This window comes from Oreochromis aureus, linkage group 18 (assembly GCF_013358895.1).
Source record: "Oreochromis aureus strain Israel breed Guangdong linkage group 18, ZZ_aureus, whole genome shotgun sequence".
NCBI classification, from domain to species: domain Eukaryota; kingdom Metazoa; phylum Chordata; class Actinopteri; order Cichliformes; family Cichlidae; genus Oreochromis; species Oreochromis aureus.
In genome coordinates this window covers 23,440,109-23,463,591 of record NC_052959.1, presented here as the reverse complement: position 1 = coordinate 23,463,591, position 23,483 = coordinate 23,440,109, and the positions used below count along the sequence as shown (strand labels likewise).

The 23,483-nt window shown below is 38.7% G+C and overlaps 6 protein-coding genes across 8 annotated transcripts; 2 read left to right on the top strand and 4 right to left on the bottom strand.

The window, feature by feature from the left end:
• Positions 1-98: 98 nt before the first annotated feature.
• zgc:113691 (uncharacterized protein LOC503529 homolog) lies at positions 99-1,085 on the bottom strand. The gene has a single exon (XM_031731157.2). The coding sequence runs from the start codon at positions 1,083-1,085 to the stop codon at positions 327-329; it is 759 nt and encodes a 252-aa protein (XP_031587017.1). The 3' UTR covers positions 99-326.
• A 1,098-nt stretch (positions 1,086-2,183) lies between these two features.
• On the bottom strand, positions 2,184-5,801 carry yipf1 (Yip1 domain family, member 1). 2 transcript variants are annotated; one of them, XM_031731079.2, is made up of 10 exons: positions 5,703-5,801; positions 5,346-5,515; positions 5,064-5,221; positions 4,901-4,981; positions 4,710-4,797; positions 4,434-4,550; positions 4,173-4,339; positions 3,812-3,994; positions 3,123-3,202; positions 2,184-2,821 (listed from the first exon to the last, which is right to left on the bottom strand). In XM_031731079.2, exons 2-9 carry the CDS (start codon positions 5,377-5,379, stop codon positions 3,143-3,145), a joined length of 888 nt encoding a protein of 295 aa, XP_031586939.1. In that variant the 5' UTR covers positions 5,380-5,515; positions 5,703-5,801; the 3' UTR covers positions 2,184-2,821; positions 3,123-3,142. The 2 variants fall into 2 exon arrangements, with proteins under 2 accessions (XP_031586939.1, XP_031586940.1); XM_031731080.2 differs by having other exon boundaries at positions 5,346-5,417; positions 5,703-5,783.
• Positions 5,802-6,000: 199 nt separating this feature from the next.
• lrrc42 (leucine rich repeat containing 42) lies at positions 6,001-9,305 on the top strand. 2 transcript variants are annotated; one of them, XM_031731082.2, is made up of 7 exons: positions 6,001-6,668; positions 6,760-6,891; positions 6,967-7,085; positions 7,209-7,294; positions 7,375-7,488; positions 8,670-8,754; positions 8,835-9,305. In XM_031731082.2, the coding sequence occupies exons 1-7, from the start codon at positions 6,280-6,282 to the stop codon at positions 9,122-9,124; spliced, it is 1,215 nt and encodes a 404-aa protein (XP_031586942.1). In that variant the 5' UTR covers positions 6,001-6,279; the 3' UTR covers positions 9,125-9,305. The 2 variants fall into 2 exon arrangements, with proteins under 2 accessions (XP_031586942.1, XP_031586941.1); XM_031731081.2 differs by having other exon boundaries at positions 6,002-6,668; positions 6,964-7,085.
• A 1,195-nt stretch (positions 9,306-10,500) lies between these two features.
• Positions 10,501-14,766, bottom strand: tmem59 (transmembrane protein 59). Its single transcript, XM_031731083.2, has 8 exons — positions 14,548-14,766; positions 14,220-14,325; positions 13,905-13,999; positions 13,437-13,589; positions 13,223-13,295; positions 12,963-13,086; positions 12,553-12,670; positions 10,501-11,280 (listed from the first exon to the last, which is right to left on the bottom strand). Exons 1-8 carry the CDS (start codon positions 14,701-14,703, stop codon positions 11,128-11,130), a joined length of 978 nt encoding a protein of 325 aa, XP_031586943.1. The 5' UTR covers positions 14,704-14,766; the 3' UTR covers positions 10,501-11,127.
• Positions 14,767-14,916: 150 nt separating this feature from the next.
• tceanc2 (transcription elongation factor A (SII) N-terminal and central domain containing 2) lies at positions 14,917-17,107 on the top strand. Its single transcript, XM_031731136.2, has 4 exons — positions 14,917-15,586; positions 15,663-15,804; positions 16,081-16,274; positions 16,584-17,107. The coding sequence occupies exons 1-4, from the start codon at positions 15,488-15,490 to the stop codon at positions 16,770-16,772; spliced, it is 624 nt and encodes a 207-aa protein (XP_031586996.1). The 5' UTR covers positions 14,917-15,487; the 3' UTR covers positions 16,773-17,107.
• Positions 17,108-17,141: 34 nt separating this feature from the next.
• On the bottom strand, positions 17,142-20,625 carry cdcp2 (CUB domain containing protein 2). The gene is made up of 6 exons (XM_031731158.2): positions 20,559-20,625; positions 19,994-20,341; positions 19,238-19,579; positions 17,901-18,254; positions 17,605-17,783; positions 17,142-17,473 (listed from the first exon to the last, which is right to left on the bottom strand). Exons 1-6 carry the CDS (start codon positions 20,623-20,625, stop codon positions 17,168-17,170), a joined length of 1,596 nt encoding a protein of 531 aa, XP_031587018.1. The 3' UTR covers positions 17,142-17,167.
• Between the last annotated feature and the right edge of the window lie 2,858 nt (positions 20,626-23,483).

Below are 23,483 nucleotides of genomic sequence, written 5' to 3'. Positions count from 1 at the left end.
GATTTAACGTTGCGTCTTGAACTAAAGATTGTACATATAAATTCTCACTGACTGGCAAACGTACACTACGTTAAATTTCATCATTACATCAAGCTCAGCTTACAAATGTTTTCCTGAAAGGTCGACTTTCACCGATCCTAAAAGTCAGGTTACGTTTAAATTATGCAAATGCTATTAAAACAACATTGTCACAAGATGGAATTACACAAGACGGAACATAAATCAGCTTTAAAATTGTGTCTCATTTTACTCTCAGTCATTATGTAACATTAGTCCAGTAATTAGTTGCCATCTCAAGTGCAGAGAGTTAGTAGCTGTCAGTGAAGTCAGTTCTGTATTCCCTTAGCTTCATCATGCACGAAAGCTTTCTTTCCGTGACTATAGCCGTTTCCGTAAGATGGGAAGCTGTGTTTATCCAAAACAGTATTTTTGTCACTGTCCCGTGAAAATGGCTTTATCTCAAAAGCATTGGCTGGAAGCTTTTGGGTGGAACTGATGGACATGTCGGTTTGAACTGCTTTATGGGCGGGTGGCTTCAGTCCAGGTTTCTGTATTATTGCAGGCAGGGCAAGCTGTTCCCTCTGGGACTTCTTGTCTTCCCACAGCTTAAGCAGACGACGCTGGTTATTTGTCATATCCTTGAGATTTTGCTGTAATGACTGCACTTGATCCTCTAAAAGTGTTTTAGAGGTGACTGTATTTGCCAACTCTGAGGTCAAGCCATCAATGGTCAGACTCAGTTTTCCAGCCTTTTCCACCAGGGAGTTGCACTCACGTTCTTTTTCATGCAAGTCATTGATTATGTCCTTGGTGGTCTTTCCATTGAACTTAGGGCTGCACTCAAGTCCAATTTCAGTACGAAGAGCCTTCACCTGTTTCCTCAGCTCCCTGTTGTCCAGAGTCAAAGTCTTCAGTTTCTGTTTCATAGCCTCTGTTGAACGCATCCTTGACTCATACTGCCTGAGCTTCTCTCTGAGAACGCTTTCTTTGTGCACGGCATCGTCCCTTTCTTTCCTGCATTTCTCCAAAAGTTTCAGCATCTCAAATTTGGACACTTTTTCACCTTTGCCATTTGACGTGGCCATCCTATGGAAAGGTCTTCAAGTCACAATATATATATATATATATGTCTATAGTTATAAAAAATAATTAAAAGGCATTCCCCAAAAATGAGAACAAATAGCAAATCAAGTCCTCCTGTGTTGTGCTGATAAATCTACAAGCATGTGCAGCTGTCTAGACTTCTGAGACTGAGGCAGGTGACATTCCTCCAACAGGGTTACCTGTTTGACAGGCAGCTCCTGTGTAACTCAAAGCTGGGGCTAGAATGACCATTAATTAGGACGCCACCATCCCTTTGACAAAGGTTCAAGTAACACTTTTTTCTGTTTTGTTAATTAATCAAAAAAAGTAGCTCTACTTAATTAGTGGAAATATTAAACATAGTCTTTTATGTGGGTCCACTGAATGTAAAGTGCTGACCACACACCGTGTGCCTGCATGTGGTCAGCTTTGGATATATACTGTGAGATTTTCCACTGCGGGTGATCTGCGAATCCAAATGGTGATACGATAGATTCTATCGGTTTGCTCGACCACGCGACAGTTTAGATGGATGAGCTGGAAAACGGTAGCAGTGGCTCACTTTTAAAGTTAGATAATCTCTTTGAAATGTTCAACTTATACCTATTAGTTACAATCTCTTCTTTAAATATTTAAAATGTCCAACTGTTGACATGTATTGGCAAACTCTAAAGTAGTTAGGAACCCAAAGAAATGAGTCACATTGCACACGGCGTGAGAGCCGGGGTGACTCAAGGCTGCCTAAAATGAAGATTCACGTGAAGTACTTTAAGCATTCATCCAATGCAACCACCCAGAGTTCATCAGAGTATGACTGTTAGATAGAACTTAGACATACAAAAAAGTGCTTGTATGAATGTGTGAATGGATGAATTAGACATGTTGCATAAAGTGCTCAATTTGAGTAGAAAAGCACTATATAAGATTTATTATTTAATTAATATTAACTTTTGACCTATGACACCTGGGATGGATATCAATTTCCTGCAGGAATGACAAGAAACAATTAGGCAACTACTTATTTCATATAAGGAAACCTGTCTCAGTTTGTGTTAAAGATCTGCAATGAACTAGAAATATAAAACAATGACATTCAAATACAACATTTCCCACAATAACCATGTTTTATTTTTCTCCATGAATCAATAAATTCCACACTTCCAATCAAAAACATTACCAAATTAATTCCAGAAACACTTACATGACCATTTAAAAGTTTAGCACAGGTCTTTGGCATTAGTTGGGTGGACTTGTAGGAACTTAGGAGTAACGTACGACAGCTCCATGTGTAATAATGTTAGTCCTTGGTTAACAGACCAATATGTATAATTGTTTACACAGAAAATTCTGTTTACAAATGATTCATTTCCCATTATAGGAATATAAAAATACATGCCATCGATGCTGTCACCATTTATGAAATGTGTTGTTATAGAAATATTTAAAAATGTAACTATTAAGTATAAAAGTCATATTAAAATATACCTTTTTTGTTGTTTTAAACCATACTCCATTTATATGCATGACGTTTAGAACCCAGTACCCGTAAAAAGAAAACAAAACCCACACCCTTACTATTATTGTGCATTTTCAGATGTCACACAGCTGATCCAAACACGCACTCAGGATACAGGGGTTAAGGTGTTAAACCGGATGTACCAGTTCAGGTGAAATTCAGACGTTGCATGACTTCATCAGCACAGCAACTTGATTCTCTCTAATAAGGCAACACGAGAGCCTGCAATTTCAAAGAAAAAAAAAAAGAAAAAGACAAAAAAGGGGATAACATTTGCTTTGGCACGGCAAAATCATGTACAGGAAGTCCTGTGTCAGATTTAGTAGGTCAAAATGACACACATGTGAGCCAAAGCTCTGAAAATGGGTCAATAATGTATTAAAGTCCTCCTTTGTGACACTACTGAGTGTAAATATGCAAACAACAAATGAAATAAACACAATGTAGATACATATAATAAATACATATCAGATTTTCAGTGTATATGTAAAAGCTTAAAAAGCTTCTGTGTCACTATTGGTACCTCGAGACAATGCAAGTCTTTCATGTTGTCGAATTTGTTGGCGTTACCGTCTTGTTCCCTGGAATAGTAAAAAAGTAGGTCTGCAAAAGAAAACCCAAATGAGTAAAAGTGTCAAAGAACTTGTACAAAGGAGCACTGGCAGGGCAAACACATGTTATGAGAAACTGGTCAGCACGAAATCCAGGCTGTAAGTAAGTGTGGAGCAAATGTTTAGGGATAGAGAAAAGAATACAGGATTTCTGGAAGCCATTCATCTTGGTAAGCGTTCAGACATGGCTTAGTTTGTAGACTAATTACTTCAATGTGGTGAGACATATGATATCCCTGAGGACCGGACAGTATTCATGATTGGAAGTTTACTAGCAGCCCTTTCTCACACCATGTAGTAATGTAGTCACAGTTTCCGCTGAAACGCATCTCCCCAGAGGGATTCAACTTGACACTATAAAGTATATCTGTTTCCCAAAAACCCACAGAGGAGTCAAATGCCAAAATATCAGTGTAAGTGATGGGATCTGCGAATGGCGAATGGAGAGGTGGGTTCAAAACTTGGCCATGCTGACATCATAGAGGATAAATGAGAAAGAGTCAATCATTGTTATCCAAATCCAGCTGGATAGGCGTTATGAAATAGCTGGATTAGCACAAATACTATTTTGTCATTAAATATCACAAGTAGCCACATTTACCTTACAACCAACAGCCAGCAGGATGTTGAGCAACACAATCACCGACAGGAATGCTATCATAACTCTGGGGTGGTCATCTCTGACTGCAGGCCAGAAAGTCAAAACCAGTACTGAGCCAGAGAGGCAGAGTGCCACCACAATGGTGCACCAACTCAGCCAATTAAATGGGAGAATCCACAGAACCTTGATTAAGAAAATAAAGTTATAAACTAGAAACCAGCAAATCATGTAATTAAATATGCATCTTCTTTTAGGGAGGTTATATAAATGCCTAAAATTTAGTATAGTGCTTCATTTGTTACTACTACTTTAAAATGAAAAAACAAAACACAAGACAAAACAAAAAACCAAAATTTCTTACCACTGCAGGTATATATATTGAAAGAGAATAGCCGTACACACAGACAATCTCCATAAAGGCATATGACACCAAGTTCACCATCTTATTGTTTCTCCATAGCAGAAAACCCCAGACGGCAAGAGGCACTAACCAAGCATAGCTGAAGATTATTGTTGCAGCAATGGTCACTGGAAAACATAAAGAATCAAAACTTACAGTGTGAAATGGCTGTTTCCCTCCCATATTTAATGTAAACGTGTATGAGAGTGAAGAGGAGCAAACCTTTTCGAAACTCTGGGGTATATTTGTAGTCCCGATTGCCTTTGTGGGCCAAAAAGTTGGATATGTTTCCACTTATGGCGGTGGCAAACACAAGAGTGGTGCAAATCCAGAACGGTCCTGAAAGCAGTTGTTACACACATGTAACTTGTTTCCTTATTGGGGGTTTCCATGAAAATGGCATTTACCAATAGAATACAACATCAAAGAACAATACAGCTAGTGTCATACAAAAAAAATCTGATTGAGACATATCTGTTAAAACTATGAAGAGCTAACCATAGAGATCAGGATTTCTACGGAGGTAGACATTAATAAAGTTCTTTCTGGGCCATGGCATCATTGATCCAATTATCCTTTCCTTTACCTGAAAGAAATATTAGAAACCACTAAATATGGAATCTGATGAGACCTAGCAAACATGGTGCCAAAAAGTCAGTGGATAAATTAGAGAAAAAAAAAAAACTTACATGATGGGTCTCGATGTCAAAGAACCTTTGGTAGTACTCAAAAGACCAGAAAGAGGGACTTTTCTTTTGCCCTGATAGAAGCTTAAATTCAAGGGTTTGATGAAAAATTAAATTAAATCTTAAAAGTTAATAAAATATATTACATTCAAAGGCTTGTCCTAACCTCTGCCTGGTCATCATTGGCAAGTGGATCCTCAGTATCAGCTTCAGAAGAGAAACCAGTCGCAGTGCTTTGCTTCTGAGGCTTCACATCTTCATCATCGATGCTGATAGTAGTTGCATCTCTGTTGGCTTCCAACAGATCGCCAGCTTCGTCAAATTCTAGTTAGTTGACATGGATTAATGGGAAAATGTCATTCATCCAATGATAGCTTCTTGTGAGCTTAAAGTTTTCAAAAAAATAAACAACTAAATTTCCATAACACAGTGGAGGATTGACACTCACCCTGAAATTGAAACGGATCATTTTTCGACGCCATTTACAAGGATTCAGACAGCGAGGTCCTTCTCAAACGTACTGGAAATTAATTGTCGCACAAGGGCAACAACTTAACATCAGGAAGATATGAAGAACCACAACTTTTCCAACTCCCTGAATGCTTAAGACTTCGCACACTATAACCAATAAAGGAAAAAGACGCTATGGGTTAGCTGAGTTAGCTACCAAGTTCTCACTTAGCAGATCATCATCTACTACTTTGACATTAACTTTGTAAAATCAGATTAAGACAGAAAAACAACCATTAAGAGTATCAGTCTTTTAAAAATATGTTTTAGCTATCATCTTTGGAAAATCAATTACCAAATTATCCTTCCAAACCCATAAAAATCATTTAACTTCTGTCGTATACGTTGGCACTTCCGGGAGCAGACTAGATCAAGGATGTAAACAGGACTTCTTCCTAAACTTTTTCAAAATAAGGGTTTGGATTTTTTTTTTTTTAAACTACTTTTGGTGATATCCTGAGAGGTTCATTATAAAGTGTGTACACGTTTTCTAGTGTTACATTCTTGTTACTTATAATTCGCAATTTGGTAAGACGTTTTTAAAAAACAAGCATTCGTTATTAATCAACTTTTACTTTGAAGTGAGCAGGCACAGCTGCCAGTAACTTGCTTGCACTGTAGGAACGGCGGCTACCGTAGGAAAACCGGAATATATTTTGTCATAATACATACAAGTAGTAAAGCAAATTCCGTAAAATGTGAAATATTTGGAGCAAAAAATAGAAAGCAGTAAAAGAGTTTAACTGCAGGGTTTGGGTGTCCTTTTATACAAATTTTAGCCAAGGAGATGACACTATTTAATAGCTAGCTTGTGAGCTACTTCGAGTTTTTGCTGACTTAACGTGCAGCCCTTCTAAAAGTGCGACCTTACTATGGACAATAGCACCATTTATGTCCGAGAAAGAGGCGGTCTTCGTCGTGTCAGTGACATAGTCCTGGCACAGCCAAAACCAGCGTTATCGTGCAGAAGGACAAATCCGTTTGTGCCCAGAAAAGAGCATTTTATATTCACCTACAATGAAGAGGGAAGTCTGCGATATACCACAAAATCTCTCTTTGACATCACTTTGTTGTTTGTAGTTGACAATATTCATCATGTAGACTCTCTGATTGGCTTCCCTGAGCAAATAGGTGATAAACTTTTTGTAGCAGCTGAGGAAAATCGTGTATTTTTAAACCCAGAAATTTCTTCAAAAGCCCTGCAGTTATTCAGTGATGCATATGGAGGCATGGTACTTGAATCACTGTGTTTACGAAACAGGTGAGTCGGACTGCCACCAAAAAACTGCGAGGTTCCTTTTCTTCTTTACCACGGACAGCTAGCATTTGTTGTTCCTCTTTTATTTCTGCAGGTTTCCACTTCTCCACGAGCGAATGGATGAAATAAAAACATTTCATAGTTTGAAGTCTCTGGATTTGTTTGGCTGCAAACTGGGTGACAATCATGAGCTTTTTCAACATCTAACATCCACCTCACTAGCAAGGTATTGCATTTTTAAAGAAATTACATGGAAGATTTAATAAAAGCTGTTGCTAACATTTTTTTTCCACTTTAGCAGCCTGATTCAGCTTTTCATCGGCAGTAACAGCCTGTCAGATGCTGGCCTCCAACGACTGACCGCACCTATCCGGATGATGCACAAGGGCCTGGACAGTCTTCAGCTTCTGGATATTTCCTGTTGGTTACCAAACTATTAGTTGATTCCATGGTGATGGCACAAGTACCATCCCCTCCAGATTTGAAGTATTCAAAACTCACACCATTATAAAATGTTGATCAGCTATATTCTGTCTTTTCCAGACAACAATATCTCAGAGAGGGCTCTCGGATACCTCACATGTCTCCCAAAACTTGCAAATCTTGATGTATCTGGAACCAGTTTGAAGGTATAACATCAACAGTTGTGTGTAACACTTAGCTGTGGCTCATTGTTATACTGACATCTAAATGTAATGTATACCTCTAGCTTGGCACAGAATTGAAGGCAACGATGTCGAACCTGTTAGGACTAATTTATTCTGAGAAACCACTGGATACCTTTGAACACTCAAGATGCAAGACAGAAGGTTGGGCTGAGCAGGTAAGTATGTTTAAATGCGGATTTGACATTGATAGAAGTATAGAGTTGTGGTCAGATGTTTACATAGACTCATTATGGGCATGACGATGGTAATTTGGGGGCTTTTAATGATTTCTTTGAATATTTCCCCCCAAGGTGGAATCACTGTATTGTACACATCTTTAATAACTTTAAAAAACAAGAATTGGGTGCACATGTTTGAATGTATTCTGAAATTTCTGTATTCCACTCATACATACACCCTCACCAACATTTGGTTAAATGTCCCTTAGCAAGTTGCACCTCAACCAAAACCAATTTTGATCTGTCTGGGAACATTGTCCTGTTGGAACACAATTGTGTGCAAGCTTCAACCCCTTAGCTGTTGATTTGAGGTGGACTTTTGGAGGGAGTGCTCCTTCATTATTTAAACCACTTTGTGCAGTGTACTAGTACCACTGGCAGCAAACAGACTCAAAGCATGATGCTACCACTGTCATGCTTGAGAGTTGATACAGTGTTCTTAGGTTTGAAAGCCTCACCTTTATTTTTCCAAACATATCTCCTGTCATTGTGGCTAAATAGTTCAATCTTTGTGTCGTCTGAACATAAACAAATTCTCCAGATGGCATTTGGTTTTGTCCATGTAGGGAGCAGCAAAATTCAGTCCCCCTTTTATCTTAGTCAGCACCCTCTTGGTCCATGGCCATTTAAAACTTCCTTCAGTGTGGACCGTAATGCTGGTGTTACAGTCGTTTCCGGTTCAAGGCAGGCTTGGGTATTGGTAGTTTCTGGGTTGTTCCTGAATAGCTTAAGTAATTTACTTTCATCTGGGGGTGACAGTTTGGTGATCTTCCAGACCTTGTCAAAGGTCTGGAATGTCAAAGTTCTTTAGAATAACTTACGTAGCATTGTTTCAACTGATGATCTTGGAATCTGCAGTTCTTTAGAAATGGCTCCAAGAAACCTTCGAAACTTGTGTAAATCCACAATTCTTCTTATATCTTCATTGACTTCCCCATTGTTCTGCTGATGGTCAAGTCAATGAGTGCTATAAAAACATATCCTGTTTTACAGCTCAAATAAATAAAAGCCCAGAATAACTATGAAATTCATACCATGATGAATGGATTTAAACTTGTGATCACAACTGTTTTTTTTAAATAAGAAGTGTCAGGAAGTAATGTTTAGTGTGTTTTCAGGTTGTAAACCAGTGGGAAATGAATAGCTCACAAATGCCAAAACAGAAGAAAGTTGAAGAATCAAGAATATCAGCACTTCGTTTTTGTAAGTTCATCATATTTACACAGAGATGGCCTATTTTTAAATAAATAATTGGACACTTTTAAAATTTGTCTTTTCTGTAGTTGGCAGGCAGAAGTTTGTCAGAACAGTACTGAATGCGAGACCTCTGACTCACAAGAGCACGGAAGAGGATAAGAGTGAGAGACTGCACTTCTACAGGCCGGCGAACAGTGACGTAAGAGAAAAACAGGTTTCGTCCAGGGCAAATGACTTAGAGACTCCCTGCCATGATCCCAGAAAAAGGAGGCTTCAGTCGGAAACGTGTGACACTTCACATGAAAGCCCTCTGGGAAAACGTTCATCCTCACTAACTCTTACTGCAGAGGACATTGACTTGTTGAACAGCTATTAAGGCATGCATCCAAACTAGCACGCAGTTTGAAGAGCTGCGTGAGCATGTCAATAAATAGGTTGCATTTAGACTCAAGGGAAGGAAGATGGTTTCCACTGGTTACAATACAAAAACGTCTTTTGGGATTAAATTGATACTGTTTGTATATTTTTTTTAACAATAAAGTATTGTTTTTTTCATACGTCTTCTTCTTTATTAGTCATTTTATTGTGCAAAAGTAACTTTAAACAGGACATGGTGGATTATTGTCCTGGGCCTAATCTTGGGGATGTGTTTGGAAGAAATTTTTGCTCATGGTTCCTAGCAAGAACTTTACTTTTCTGGACTTTACACAGTGCAACTCAACTCAAAGGTCCTGGTTTGTTACGGCAGTAGGGGGGGTGATGACTTCAGGCTTTAAGCAGAGATGATGAGAAGGCTTCACCGGTGTGGGAAACCCACTTCTTTCAAATTAAGCAACCCTAGATTCTTCTTTCATTTTCAAACTTGGAAGTCCATGCCCGACTAGTGCTGCTTCAACTTAAATCGCTTCAGGCGATTTATATTGATGTTGCACACATCTCTCTAATGCCACAAAAGGTTTTGTCCAACTTTTTTCATGTAACTGCAGGAGTACTGCCCCAGACGTGTAAACAGACTTTGATGTGTCAAGTCTGTGCAGTTCCCCCCTAAAATCAAATTATCACACAGGAAACCTGGAGGCACGGTCGTTTTTCAACGTAGAAAAATGTTACATGTTGCACAGAGAAGGAGCAGCAGATAAATTTGGTCATGATTTTCCTTATATTCACCACATAATTGTCTCTCGAGATGTCAGCTAGGACATTTTATCGACAGTTCTTTCAGAAAATGTTTATAACATCAGGTAGCTAGAAAATTGCTTTGGGAGGCCAATAGTAAAGTATACATACAAGCAAATGTTCAAATAAACTTTTTTCCTCTGCAGTTTTAAAGCTGTGTGAAGGTTCATTACTTTACACGCAGCCCATCATACAATTTTTAACCTCATAGCAGAGATTGGAGATAAACACTAACACAGGAAGTGTTAGCTATTCTCAGTTTTGCCTCAAAGAGTTTTTATAGAGCTGTTCTGGAAAACAGCGAGGTGTAGCAATAAGCGATCAAAAGAAAGTTTTGCATGTCTTGCACTACATAAAAAGGCAACATTGTGCCCACTACAATGTACTGTCAGAGATGCAAATTAAACCACTGCAGTTAAACGTAATCTACTGTGGTATGATGAAAACTAAAATCTACCTGTGTAGTTATGTGAAGGCACTGAGCAAGAGTCCTATGACTCCTTTTGCAAACTATTTTCTATTGCAATAGGAGTCGTACGTTGGCATTTTAAACTTCAAAAACAAAAAACAGACACATTAGATTCACTCTGTATTTAATTTGACTTATGATAAGAAGAGACAACAGTTAAGCAGTAAGGACTTACTGTTTGTACCATCACTATCAATTTATATTAAGAGCAGAGAATTTTACTGTAAAATTCAATATCATTAGGATATCACCCCAGTAGAAACATAAAAGCAAACAGGGTAAGTCTGCAGTACCACCACAACCTATTTTATCAAAAGTTGACTGTTTGGAAGAAACTTGCATCACTTCAAGTCACAAAGATTTCATTTAAACATCCAATAAAGTAAGCACACCAATAGAGAGCTAATGCACACCAAAATTGCAATAAACCCCCCTAAAACCTAGTTGACTTGTACTGCCGTCACTGTGCTATAATGCCTCAATTATGCCAATATACAGAAAAACTATCACTCCAACTTTAAAAGCTACGATTGACAGGAGGCAAAAAGAGAAAAAAATAATAATAATGATAATAATAGTAGGGGGGCAAAAAAAAAAAAAGTTCTGCAAGTAGTGAGACTCTGAAAGTAGTGACTTAAGACTACAATCAGCACAGGTCTTAAGCCAAAGGATAAAAATCAACTTGAGATTATACATAAGAGAGAATATTCCCCTCTGTTGTACAGATTTGGGTTCTAGATGTTAGACTGTCCTAGGTTCACTTTGGAAGGGAGTGGTCCAGCCTCCTCCTCTGATCCGTTGGAGGTGATGATCAGCAGGGAGGATGCTGGATATGGAATCAATTTCTGTTCTTTAATGTATTCACTGTCTCCATAGATGCTTAATTTCTAAAAGAAAAAGAAAGAGGAAAAGATTTTTTTTAACGATTAATATTTTTATCTGTCAACACAAACCTCATTATGCAAAGAATTCTTTAAAAAAAACATTTCTGCCAGCCATGATCTCTAAAGCTTACAGCTTACATCTTGTTTGGTCTATATATAAACCAGAAGTGTCAAAATGACTCTCCAGGAAGTAACTTCAGCCCAAATGCACACACCAAGCCCACCCGATATTTGTAAGGTGCCCTTTGTCTGGTATTTTTGTTGGTATTCCGTTTATTCAGTCACTTTTTTTTGCCCATGTTATAGTCTAGTAAGGTGGCTATTACATTTCTTGAGACAAGTCTTTGATACAGAGTGTAGCATTTTCAGTATGCGACCAATGCAGACATGCTTGCATGCACTTCTCTAAAACACACAATAATGGTATGCACAGGCAGAATACTGACTGGCTGAAAAGTCTGCTCGAAGGGAGCAGTGGCATTTGGCACAAAATGGAAGTGTATATACATTGTATGAAAAAGTATGCATAAGAAGCTGAGTTAAGCTGAAGTGGATATCATATTTTCTTGTTTTTAAACACTGTTTCTCTTCACTGTAAAGAAGCCATTTGTCTGCTATGATTTCTGTGTTTTCTGCAGCAGGGTCTGTGCTTAAGGACCAACCACTGCACAAACATGAATAGCCCACCAGCTGTCATTGGAGGCAAAATATTTTGATGCTGCCCCCTGGTGACAGTACACTGCTATAACATGATGATAAAGGTCCACGTAGCTCCTTGAAGACTCCACAAAGGACTGGCACAGATATATAGCATAAAGAAGAGTTGGAAACAAAGAAATAGTGCTTTGGCATCATTCTGTGCTGCCACATCATAATGGCATTTATTACATATGAATGACATGTAGATTTGTGCAATTACTCTGCAGAGGGCTCTGGAAGGGCATACTTTGAGAATCCTTGTTTTATAAATACTGTTTGGGTGATTTTGGACAAGACTGGCATTTCCAGCCTTTGTGCTAAGATTTGCTAGTCACCTCGTAGTTGTATCTTCATAATTACTGTGTAGATGGGAAAGTGGAACCAAGTTTCTTATGGAACTTCACAAAAGCACAATAAGCAATTATCAATTTAAAAAAATAATCTATATACTATATCTATAGTATAAAAACAGAACTACAGCAACTGAATTCACACATAGCAGATACGCCCAAATTAAGCTTGTGTGCTAAACAAACTGCTGTAAACCACTTAAACAAACAAGAAGAGATATCATACCTCAGCAGGTACATACTGATCCACAGCTGTTGCCACAGTGGCACAGCAGATCCAGATCAGGACAAAAACAGACAGGACCAGAGTTGTGGTAAGGATCCACCCCGGTAGCCAAGGATTCCTGAGGAGAAAAGGATAAGTATCAAAGGTTATGTAGCTGCACAAAGACAAGATCCTCAATACCACTAATGTCCTGTTCAAGTTAAGTAACAGCACCTCTTGGACAATGGTAAATGGTAAATGGCCTGTATTTGTATAGCGCTTTACTGGTCCCTAAGGACCCCAAAGCGCTTTACATATCCAGTCATTCACCCATTCACACACACATTCACACACTGGTGATGGTAAGCTACATCGTAGCCACAGCCACCCTGGGGCGCACTGACAATGTAGGCAGAAATGTGCTAACCAACCTTGAGAGACAGCTGAAAAGATTGTATTCGTCATTATAGGTGTGGTCCCCAGTCATGTCTCTGTCCCTCTCCTGGATTAAAGTGCGTTGGTAGTCCTTAAATACAGGGCTGCTCAGTCCAGGAACTTGAAAAAGAGAAACCCAAGTCAGAAAGATATTCAGTGATGTCTGCCTTAACCTAACACATTCTTTGAGATCAAAACTACTTTTGTCCTAATTACTTTATTTATTTTTTTTAAGTGGATAAATGAAAGGTCTTACAGCTCTTCTGAGGTTCCTCTTTAACATCTTTTTCCAGTTCAAACTGGGAGAAGAACTTGATTTCAGGTTCAGTCTGTTAAATATAGGGCAGATTTTTATTTATTTATTTTTTCCTAGTCATTTTGCTCCATTACATTTGCACATTACCAGGGTGAAGTGCGTCATTTTGCATCTGGTAGATTACGGGGTTGGTTTTCTTCTACTTGTACTGTACCTGGAAAATGACGACTTTGCCATCATCAGCCTGGAGGTAAAAAGTCCATGTGGAAGTGATGAAGCTATGGGCCTGACTCATTACATCATCCCAGAAACCTCTGACCAAAGTCAACGGGTACAGAAGGTGAATCCTAGGCACCATGCTCTCCAACTGGGGGAAAACAAACAAACAAACAAACAAAACATATTGAACAAATGATTATTTTAAAAGTGGGAGTTGAAGTGCAACAAATACAGAATCAAGAGAGATCAAACAGCTGACCTAAATGAAAGCTGCATGCTCCAGTATCAAAGCCATCCCTACAGTAAAGTTGCAAAAGCAATTTCAAGTCTCTGCATTTAAACTTTAGTTAAATGTATTTACTGAATCTGAATTAACTATGAAAAAAAACTACTTGCAGATGTTTCTGTGGAGACATCTGTGTCCATATAAGCCACTGCATGAATGCGTTATACACAGTCATACCTGCTCATTTCGCTGCTCAGCGAAGGGGAGCTGATTCTGACAGCCCAGGTTGCATGCGTACTGCTCATCAGACTGGGTGTAGGCTTCGTGACAGGCTGCAGAAGTTTGAAAGGGGTGAGAGATAATAGAGCTAACAGATAAAACTGGATTGTGGATAAAGAACAAAGAGTCTATAGAGCAAGCTCACACCATGGAATTGGATGTATTAAAACGGGGGCTCATTGCTTTATTGTTACGAGCATAGCACGCAATTAGTTCGCAAACCTTCTCCTCGACAGTACAGCTGTGAATTAACTGGGTCAGTGGATAGCTTACTTGATTCACACTCGGATTTGGTCTGATTTAAATCTTCGCTGTCACGGACAAACTGACAAATGGAGAACAGGCGGCAGCCTCTCTGACAGGCATACAGTTCTTCCTCCTGTACAACAAAAAACAAACCGGAGGACCAGTTGAATGACTCGACAAACAAGGATATCCAGCTGAAAGATGACGCACTTCCAAAAGTTGTCCTTCACAAACAATATTCGCTAAAGAAAAATGCATTGCAAAAAAGGAAAATACACACGCTTGTCCACTTATCAAACACAAAAGCTAGCTAATGGTAGCAGCAGTCGCTTTCCTTTACAATATGACAACTTACCCGAGGATAGGTATGCAAACTGTATGTCATTTCACATGACTTATGGCAGGACGCGGTGTTTCCCAAGACGCTGTCAAATACATCTGAAGATACTAAGGTGCCTGCGAACAGGACGGCGAGTCCCAAAGTGCAGACAATTGAGGAAAGAGACCCCATTACGCCTGCCAAAACCTAAACAAATAACACGATCCTCTTCCTCGTTCTCCTTATCGGGTTGTGTTCTCGCGGGAGCTTTACCTCGCGCGAGACTTTTTTTCAGAGTTTGCTAAATTTAAGGTTTGCTAAGTCTAAAAACCCTAACATCCCAACAGTAACAATAATCAAACAATAAATAGTGGAAAAATCAATATGTTCGTTTGTATTGTTTTCCGAAGCAAAGATAATAAATACAAAAAGAAGACTGATATCCGAAAACGTCAGAGAGGAAGATAAGGCTAAATTATTCAAAAGACATTTTACTGAGAAAACTAACGATGATACTAATATAATAATAGTATTATATTACTTTAAAATTAAAGTTCATATTATATAAAACGTTAGTCATTTATTTACTGAAATTTTGTACATGAGGGCTTCCACACCTTTCTAATCTGCTGAAGAGATTCATTGTTTCCGAGTGTACCTAAAGGCAACATTGCCACTACCATTATTTACAATAGCCATACAGCTACTGTTAGCTCTATCAAAGAGATTATTTATCGCGGTTGTAGTGATAATATCGAGCTATCCTTTAGTAGACTATAGCGGAATTATATAATTAACACTGGCAAAGCATTTATTCAATTAAATTTGGCTAGAGTCAGACAACGTTACTCGAAAGGCAGAAAGTAGCTGTTAGCTGAACCACGTAGGAAATCGGCTTCTTTTTAGTCAAACTGTTGTATTAAAATTTGTCAAACTCATCCTTTCCTCAAAGGAGCTTCCTGGCTTGCCTTTGAACATGGACAAGTTTGTAGTGCGGCTTCCTAAGGGAGACACACCTAAAAAATCGAAGACAGACGAAAAGGTGTACAAACAGACTACAATTGAATCTCTACGGGTAAGACATTAGGCATGCATGTATTGTGTGTTAACGCATTTATGTAGTAACTGCTTGCCTTTTGTGTTTCGTAAAGCGAGTGGTTGTTATTGAGGACATCATGCGTTACAAGTCAATGCTGGAGCTGCCTGAACAGAGCAAAGACAACCTGCTGACTGCCCTGAAAGAGCTGAGTAAGAAGGTCCCTTCCAAGGAGGTGCTCAAGTCCACGAAAATAGGTAAAAACAATTTTTAAATAACTCTTCATACAGATGGATTGTCGTTAGAAAATCAATTAAGTTTCCATTTTAGTTCAAAGATTGCACAACCAACGTTTATAACACGAATAAGAGCTCTCATGCAGGTGCGAGCTGAGTTGGCTTTTACTCTCTTATTACATGAGAATTATAACTCTAAAGAGCAAACCACTCATTAAAACAGTGTTCTCCTCATAAATGCCAGGTCAGTCAAATTCACAGTATTCACATACGTAATCAAAACATCTCTCTGCTAAGGTCACACTGTCAACAAAATGCGAAAGCATCTGGATCCCGAAGTAAGTTCAATGGCAGCAAAGGTTTACACAGACTGGAGGACGTTCATCGAGGAGAATTCCAATAAGCCATCTATTGAAGTACGCTCGGACAAACAGTCTGAAGGACTCAGGAGCAACGCTAGAAGGCTCATGTCTGAAGCACTAGAGGTCAAGGTAAGATGGAGAACCTCAGGGCAATCGTGAAACATTGCTTTAGAAAGATTTTGTTTTTGAATTGATGTAATTTCTTCCAGTTTACTTCCTTATCATGTTACATGTTGAATTTAAGCCTGAAAATCAGCATATATGATTTATTGATCGCCGAGTGTATTTTAACTTATGCACATTTATTAATTTAAAATATTCCATTCCCAGCACTGGCATGTTCTTTATAAGAAGTATCTGAATGCTTGTTCATCTTACAGCTACTTGTTCTCTGTCTGACTCATACCTGAAATATTTCTGTTCGTCTTTCACCTACAGGAAGATTCTGGTCTTATAGACAACATCGAGAGGGAAGTGTTTCACCAGAGCTCCCGACTGGTCAGCACTTCATACAGACGGACTGTTAGAGCACTTGTGTTTGCCTTCAAACACAACCCTGAGGTCAGAACTCAGGTGAAGAACAGCACAATAGCAGTCAACAAGCTGGTCTCTAAATACAAAAAATAACAGAATAATAAACTATGCAGAGCCAGCTGTATATGTAAAATTGTTTTAATACATTGGAGAAGGATTTTATGGACACATTTTAAAAAAAAATTATTTGTATTGTTTTCTTGATTTTCTGTAAAGGAGTTAAAAAAAAATCTTTTTGTGGCACATCAATAGCCTTGCACTGTTTGCAACTGCACATGAATCATTGTAAAGAATACTGGACGTGATGATATTTATGCTATTCCTTTTGTAATGTAATAATGTAGGCATTTTTTTTCAACAGGTGCATTGTTTTTTTGTCTTGTAAATGAACATTTTTATACGAAACATGATTTAAAGCGTGACAACTTAAGTGCTGGAGTCCTGTCTTTGATGAAGAAGAGCTAACATAATCATATGTATATATATAGCTAAAGAAGCACTAGCCAAACAATAGCTATAACCATGAGAATAACAGCCAGAACACAAATGCTGATAAAGACAATATCGCTCAAATCATGAGGCTCAGCTTCTGGATCCCCTTCATTGCCACTGCTACCATTGTCAGTTTGCTGGGCCTGCTCCTCCAGACGACGCTCCTCTGCAGAAATGATGGACACTGATGCTATTTTCCGCAGGGCATCACACTGCAATTTATATTCTTGTACATTTTCCTGCTTCCCATCAGAGAAATCAATGTAGAGTTTGTTTACAAGCATGGTGATGTTCCGATGTTTCTGTAAGGGATCATTAGATACAGTATTAATAGAAGCAAGTCGCAAGTGTCTGCAACGAATGTTTAGCAGTTTAAATAGGGCAAATTGTTCCCTATTGTAGTGTGCCAGTAAATGAGAACATTGATAGTCACCTGGCTGGCAGTACCACAGTCGACAAACTGAGCCACTATCTTGTATGAAGTGGTCGTTAACTGCGCTGCACAGGTCGGGTTTCCCAGGTAGATGCTCTCACGGTCCAGCTGAGGTAAGGACTGCTGTGGTATCACAATGGTGAATTCTGATCTTGTGCAGCTAACATTTACAGGCACCACTTGGATTGAGGAAAAAAAAATTCACACTTTTTAAGAGCAGCATAAGAATGATATGGAAAAAGTTAACAAAAATATATTTTAGAAGTTAATCATACGCCTGTACAAGGAATATTTACCTCCGTGATAAGAAGCGGTGAATCCTCTGTGCGCTTCATTTCTGTCTGTGCTGAGCACGACCAGCAACTTGTTGCCCTTTGAGACTAGAGAAGAAGGATGCTCCCTGCCACACCAGCGTCCCATCAGAGGGTCCGTCTGGCTATTCCCATCATAAACTGCGACAGAGTCATAGTCGCACTCATCTGATAAACTGTTGCGGTCCTCCAAGTCCATTAAGGGGAAGAAGAGTTTAATGCGGTAGCCTGCGGTTAGAGTGATGCTCCAGTGGCAGTTAATGTTGTTTGGGTAGATGTTGGGGAAATTTGGGCTGCTAAAGTTGCCACTCACATGCGACAGCACCTGCTGGCACTCACCTATTAAAGTACAGCCAATCAGATAGTCATTTGGATTGCAGATGTTAGCTTGCTGCACTGCGTTCATTTTATGATTGGCTTTTTTTGTACTTCATCCTCCCCATGCAGCCTCATATAAGTCTCGGACTAAAAGTTTATGTTTAAGAAATGAATGCACCTATCCTGGTCACTGTGTCTGGCAAATAAATTTTAAATGGGCAAATGACATTACCAGAGCCTCCTCCAGATGTTCTGTTTAACTCCCACAGACCAAAGACATGTTTATGAATTTAATCAGTGATTGTAAGTTGGCTGCGTGTGTGAATATTAGAGTGTGTGGTTGTCTGCCCGTGTTAGATCTGTGATGGACTGGGGTTATATATGGCATTTATACAGGTGTCTCTTCAAGTTTTTTTTTTATCCTTTTTGCCAGCTGGCTCATGCTCAACAAGGTCAAATGGGCACAGTCTGTGAGCAGCTTTCTAAAAGTTGCTCTGCAGTTTCGACTGAACTCGAGTGTCCCTAGACCAGTCAAGGACCTTCACATTTGTGTTTATGATGGTGGTGTTTACCCAGTTTCTATGAAAGAGGATTTTTTCTGTGCAACTGAAATGCTTCTATTTGATCAGATTGTTAGGGTATATTGTTTCATGCTCTGGATATCTCCTGTGGCTTGTTTCAGTCGAGCTGTAATACCTTTAGCCAATAATAAAATCCATTGTTCTCTATTTTTTAAAATCCAACATTTTCACAAAATGTTCCCTGTTGAGCTTTAGCTTTTTGAAATAGATTCTTTGTGGGTTTCAAGATAGATTTTCTGTTCTGTGAGTGAATAGAAGTTTTTAAACATAATTTGCTTTAGGTCAAATGCCAAATTGTTGATAATTGAAAAAAAATTACCTTTAGGTTTCTGCATTTACACCAAAAACATGAACACTTAAGGAGAAAAAATACAAAAGCACTTTGCATATTGATGTGAGAAAGCCAAAATCAAATTCACCTACCTGAATAATAGTAGGCCTTGAACCCACGTCCCCCAATATTGAAGTCAGACTTGAAGACTACGAGAAGTTGGTTGGAAGTAGTGATGATGTTGGGGGGTTTATCTGCCCCACAGTATTTACCCAGATGCCGATGGGTGACTGTTGGGCCGTCAAACAGGGCTACAAAGTCAAAGTTACATCCCTCATTGTTTTCCAGCTGGAAGTCCAAAAACACCAAGGTGACCACACTTGTGTTAGACACATGGATGGCCCAAGAGCAGTCGGCATTGTTGCTATACTCCTGGGGGTAGCCTGGGCTAGAGATTACTCCAGATAGTCCAGTCAGGACTCCACCACACATATCTAGAGAGGAAAAAATGCAAATTTAGATTTGCATTGGAAACCACATGCACACTTTCTATTCAGTGTGCTGCATTTTTATAGGTAACTGTTTGGCCAAAGTTTAGGCAACATTTCAGACATTTATAGTCATGCTAATAGTTCTGCAACTTTTAGAAAATAAAACAGTAACTAAATTGTAAAAACGATAATATGCTCATTGTGAGCATTATGGTTTTGTGAAATTTGCCTCACCTACACAGCCACTAGCATCTGTATTAGCTCTAATTGAATGTAATATACAATATTTAAGTGAGGTCAAAGCCAAGGAATTTCACCTAAAAGCCACAACTTTAACCATCTAAACATGGCTGGACAAAATCAACTCAGGTTTTGGCCAGCTATCCCTGTCACACGGCATTAAGTGTAACAAGCTACCTTTTCTGTAGCCAACAGTGAAGCCCCTGTAGGCCACATGGCGGTCTGAATGGAAGATGATGGACATGACATTCCAAGAAGAGGTGAACTGAGGTGGAGAGATGTCACCACAAAATGTCCCGAGGAGGTTCCCTTCATCCTCAGATATGCCATTGTATATTTTAATGTAATCATAAGCACAGCTTGCATGGTACTCCAGCTCAAAGTAGTGGAAAGTGAGGAGGACAGAGGAGCCCTCTGCTACCACAATTAGCCAGGAACAGTGTGTGTTGTAGGGGTATAGGTCTGGGAAGTTTGGGCTGGAGAAATTGCCGGATGGAGCAGAGAGGATTCCTCCACATTTGACTCCTTATAAATACAAAAAAATAAAAAATAAACAAAACAAAAAAGAAAAAACATTTCATTTCAGTTCAGAGAAAGAAGTCATGGTTCACCGTGAAAGTGTATTACAAGCTGACATTGAACAATTGGATCCCACCATTCTCTCTATATACAGTACCTGCAAGATAAAGCACTCCCATGAAATTTAAGCATTGCTCCATCAAGATAAAGAATGGCAACTCACCTTTTTTAGAATCAGCCTTGTCAAAGAGCAGTAGTAAATGAATCAGTATAGTCACCCTGAGAGTCATGTTGTTATTGTTGATTTGGCTTTTGTCACACCTCGGCTACAATAACGGCAGAAACACACAACGGCAATGTCAGAGCGCACAGCCTTGAGACATCAGCAGCGGTGCCTGTAGAGGTAAGAGGACTTTGAAAAATTCATCCGTAGCCTGAATGAGCAACCTGATAGCTGCCTAGGCCATGCTTTGCCTTTCCGCTAAATTTTAATGACTGATATCCAATGAGCATGAGTGGCTTGTCAGGACACTGTTTGGAGAGATGTTATACATTTTTAATGACACGCACATGCACATACACATACACCAGTACACTAAACACCAGCTGCGAATGGAGTTAATAAAGAGATAGGAAGAAGGAGAGAAGGATGATCGTATTTGTCACTAATATAAATGGCTTCATTACAGTGACGTGAAAGAAAAGATCCCACAGTCACAAAGTAATAAGGGCACTGTGCAGGCTTTGTGTTTGTTAAAGCAGCTTAAGCATGCATTTGCATTTTAATGCACTTGAGTATATACAATAAGGTGAAGCGCAGTAATTGTTTTTTTTGTTTCTGTTACTACTGAGGTTCACACCTGCAGCTTCAGTTTGAATAGTCTCATTGTACCAGATGAGCTAATCACAATTTTTAAAACAATGGGTTTCAGGAGGACGAGAACTTTATCATATTAAATCTTTTATTCTAAACAAACTCTTCATAATTGCTTTGTGGCAGTTGTGTTCGTATAAGTTAAAGGGCTCCTTTTTTATGTAATAACGTACTTGTTTTAAATTCAAACAAACACAGACCGTGCCACTGCATTGTATCTGATGAGTAAGGTAATTTTCCTCAGAAAATGCAAACCTTTTTAATGCAAATTCTGTTTATACTCTAATTTCTGTTTATGGGAAGAGTAATGCGTCGACTCTCAGACAGAGATTTTGTGGTATTTGCCAAACGCCAATCATATTCCATGAGTCATTCCTTCTGTTTTTGCAGCCTTATAGCCGAGCGGTGGAGACACATGTAGACAGTAATCCTGAGTCAATGTGATTGCACAGCAGACAGGGAGATAAAGTACTCTCAGTAAAAGCCTATTCTGCAAATAAATGTTTACTATTCCAGCAGTGCCATAAAGGCAAGGCTTTTAGATTGAGCATGTCTAATAGCTTCAGTTAGCAACACTAATTCCTAAAGAAACCTGCTAGATGGTGCTGTTACACTGTGAAAATAAAGTGAAAATCACCACAGGGTTTTAAAAAGTCATGTCAAGCTCTAAGCTGAAATAAATAAGAATGTGATTAAAATCAGTCAAGTGTTTTTGCACTGGGGTTCCTGGAACTAAAATGAACTGCCTTGCCTTTGAATTTTAATTCTGTCCTCTCTGAAAGCTTGTCATTGTTCAAGGATGTGGGTGCTGGGCAGTAGTGAAATGTGTTTCTGAAAGATACCGAGTGTTTAGAGCAATTAAATCACCTATTAGCAAGTAAATACTATAAAAAACAAAAAGGTTGAAACTGAATTCCCGCAGAAAAAAAATGAACTTCAGTCGCACAATAGCAGACGTTTGACTGAAGAGCTTAATTCAATGATTTAGTTCCAGAAATGCAAGAAAGGAGTGTTAAAATTATATTCAGGAACATTAAAAAAGCAATTTTAGTAAATATCAGAAGTGGGTGGTTATTTAGACATTTGGCAGTTGTGAAGAGTGGATGCTGTTGTTGATGGGCACACTCCACAGTCTGCCTAGCATCTTTTAATTGAAACTACACAATGGCAAATGCTATATTTGTGTGTGTTTTAAAAAAAATCTGTTTACTAAACATGTTTTTCCAAATGAAGAGTGTCAAACTCAGCTGTGAGACTATGGTGGTAACTGCTGTTTGTGATGAATGGTTTTTATAGTTTACATAATCTAATTTATATATGAGCAGGTGACAAATTAAAGGGAAAAAACCAACAAACAATAATCGTGGGAATCAGGTGTTTCTGTTATGCTGTGGTGGGGCATTTGCTGATTGAGTCCAGCCTTTTCCTTAAAGGGAAGAGTAACTCCAAAGTTATTCTAAGTGATCATTGCATAATGAAACATCTCTATCCTACTTAAAGTGGTCTCTTACAGGATGGCAATGCCACCATATTTGATGGGTATAAAAATGATGTAACTCATATGCTATGGCCTTTAAAGTCATCACTTACTCAGTATGAGATTTTGACAGGAGTTAGATTACACTCTTTACCAATGTCATCGATACACCAAATGAAAGACTATCTTGTGGAAAAATGGAATTTCTGCATGTGACACTACATGAAACAGTTAATCACAACAGTTTCATGATATCTACAACTGTATCCAGTGACTTCTTGGCATAATGTGTCTTTTAATGTCACTTAATGCATGGTATATTTGTAGAGATAAGATCTAATGATAACTTTTGGTGAAACGGTGAGATCAAGGTGCATTAATAATATTTAAAGCTAAGAGCTTTACTTCTTAACTTAATGAGTATTTTAGATAAAGCAGTTGTGATCAAGCAAAATTAAACAGGGACTTAAACAGGAAAACTCCACAACAGCCTTGTACCCTGTAGTCCCATCAGTGTCACCTTACAGCCAGAAATGGGGTTTTTTTTCTCCATTGCAATGATTTTGTTAACATTTCCACCTTCTCTATACCAAGGACAATACTGATATGTCATTGCACCGCCAATTGGGAGAACTCTCAGATTGGATTATGGCCAATAATGAGCTAAGCCTCCCTCTATAGTTATGAGGGCAATGAAATCCGTTATTCGGGTTATGAAACAGAAAGGAGAAGGGATTAACATTCTCCTGGCAATTGCGGCTATACTATCATTACTTAACTGCACCAGATGAGATGAG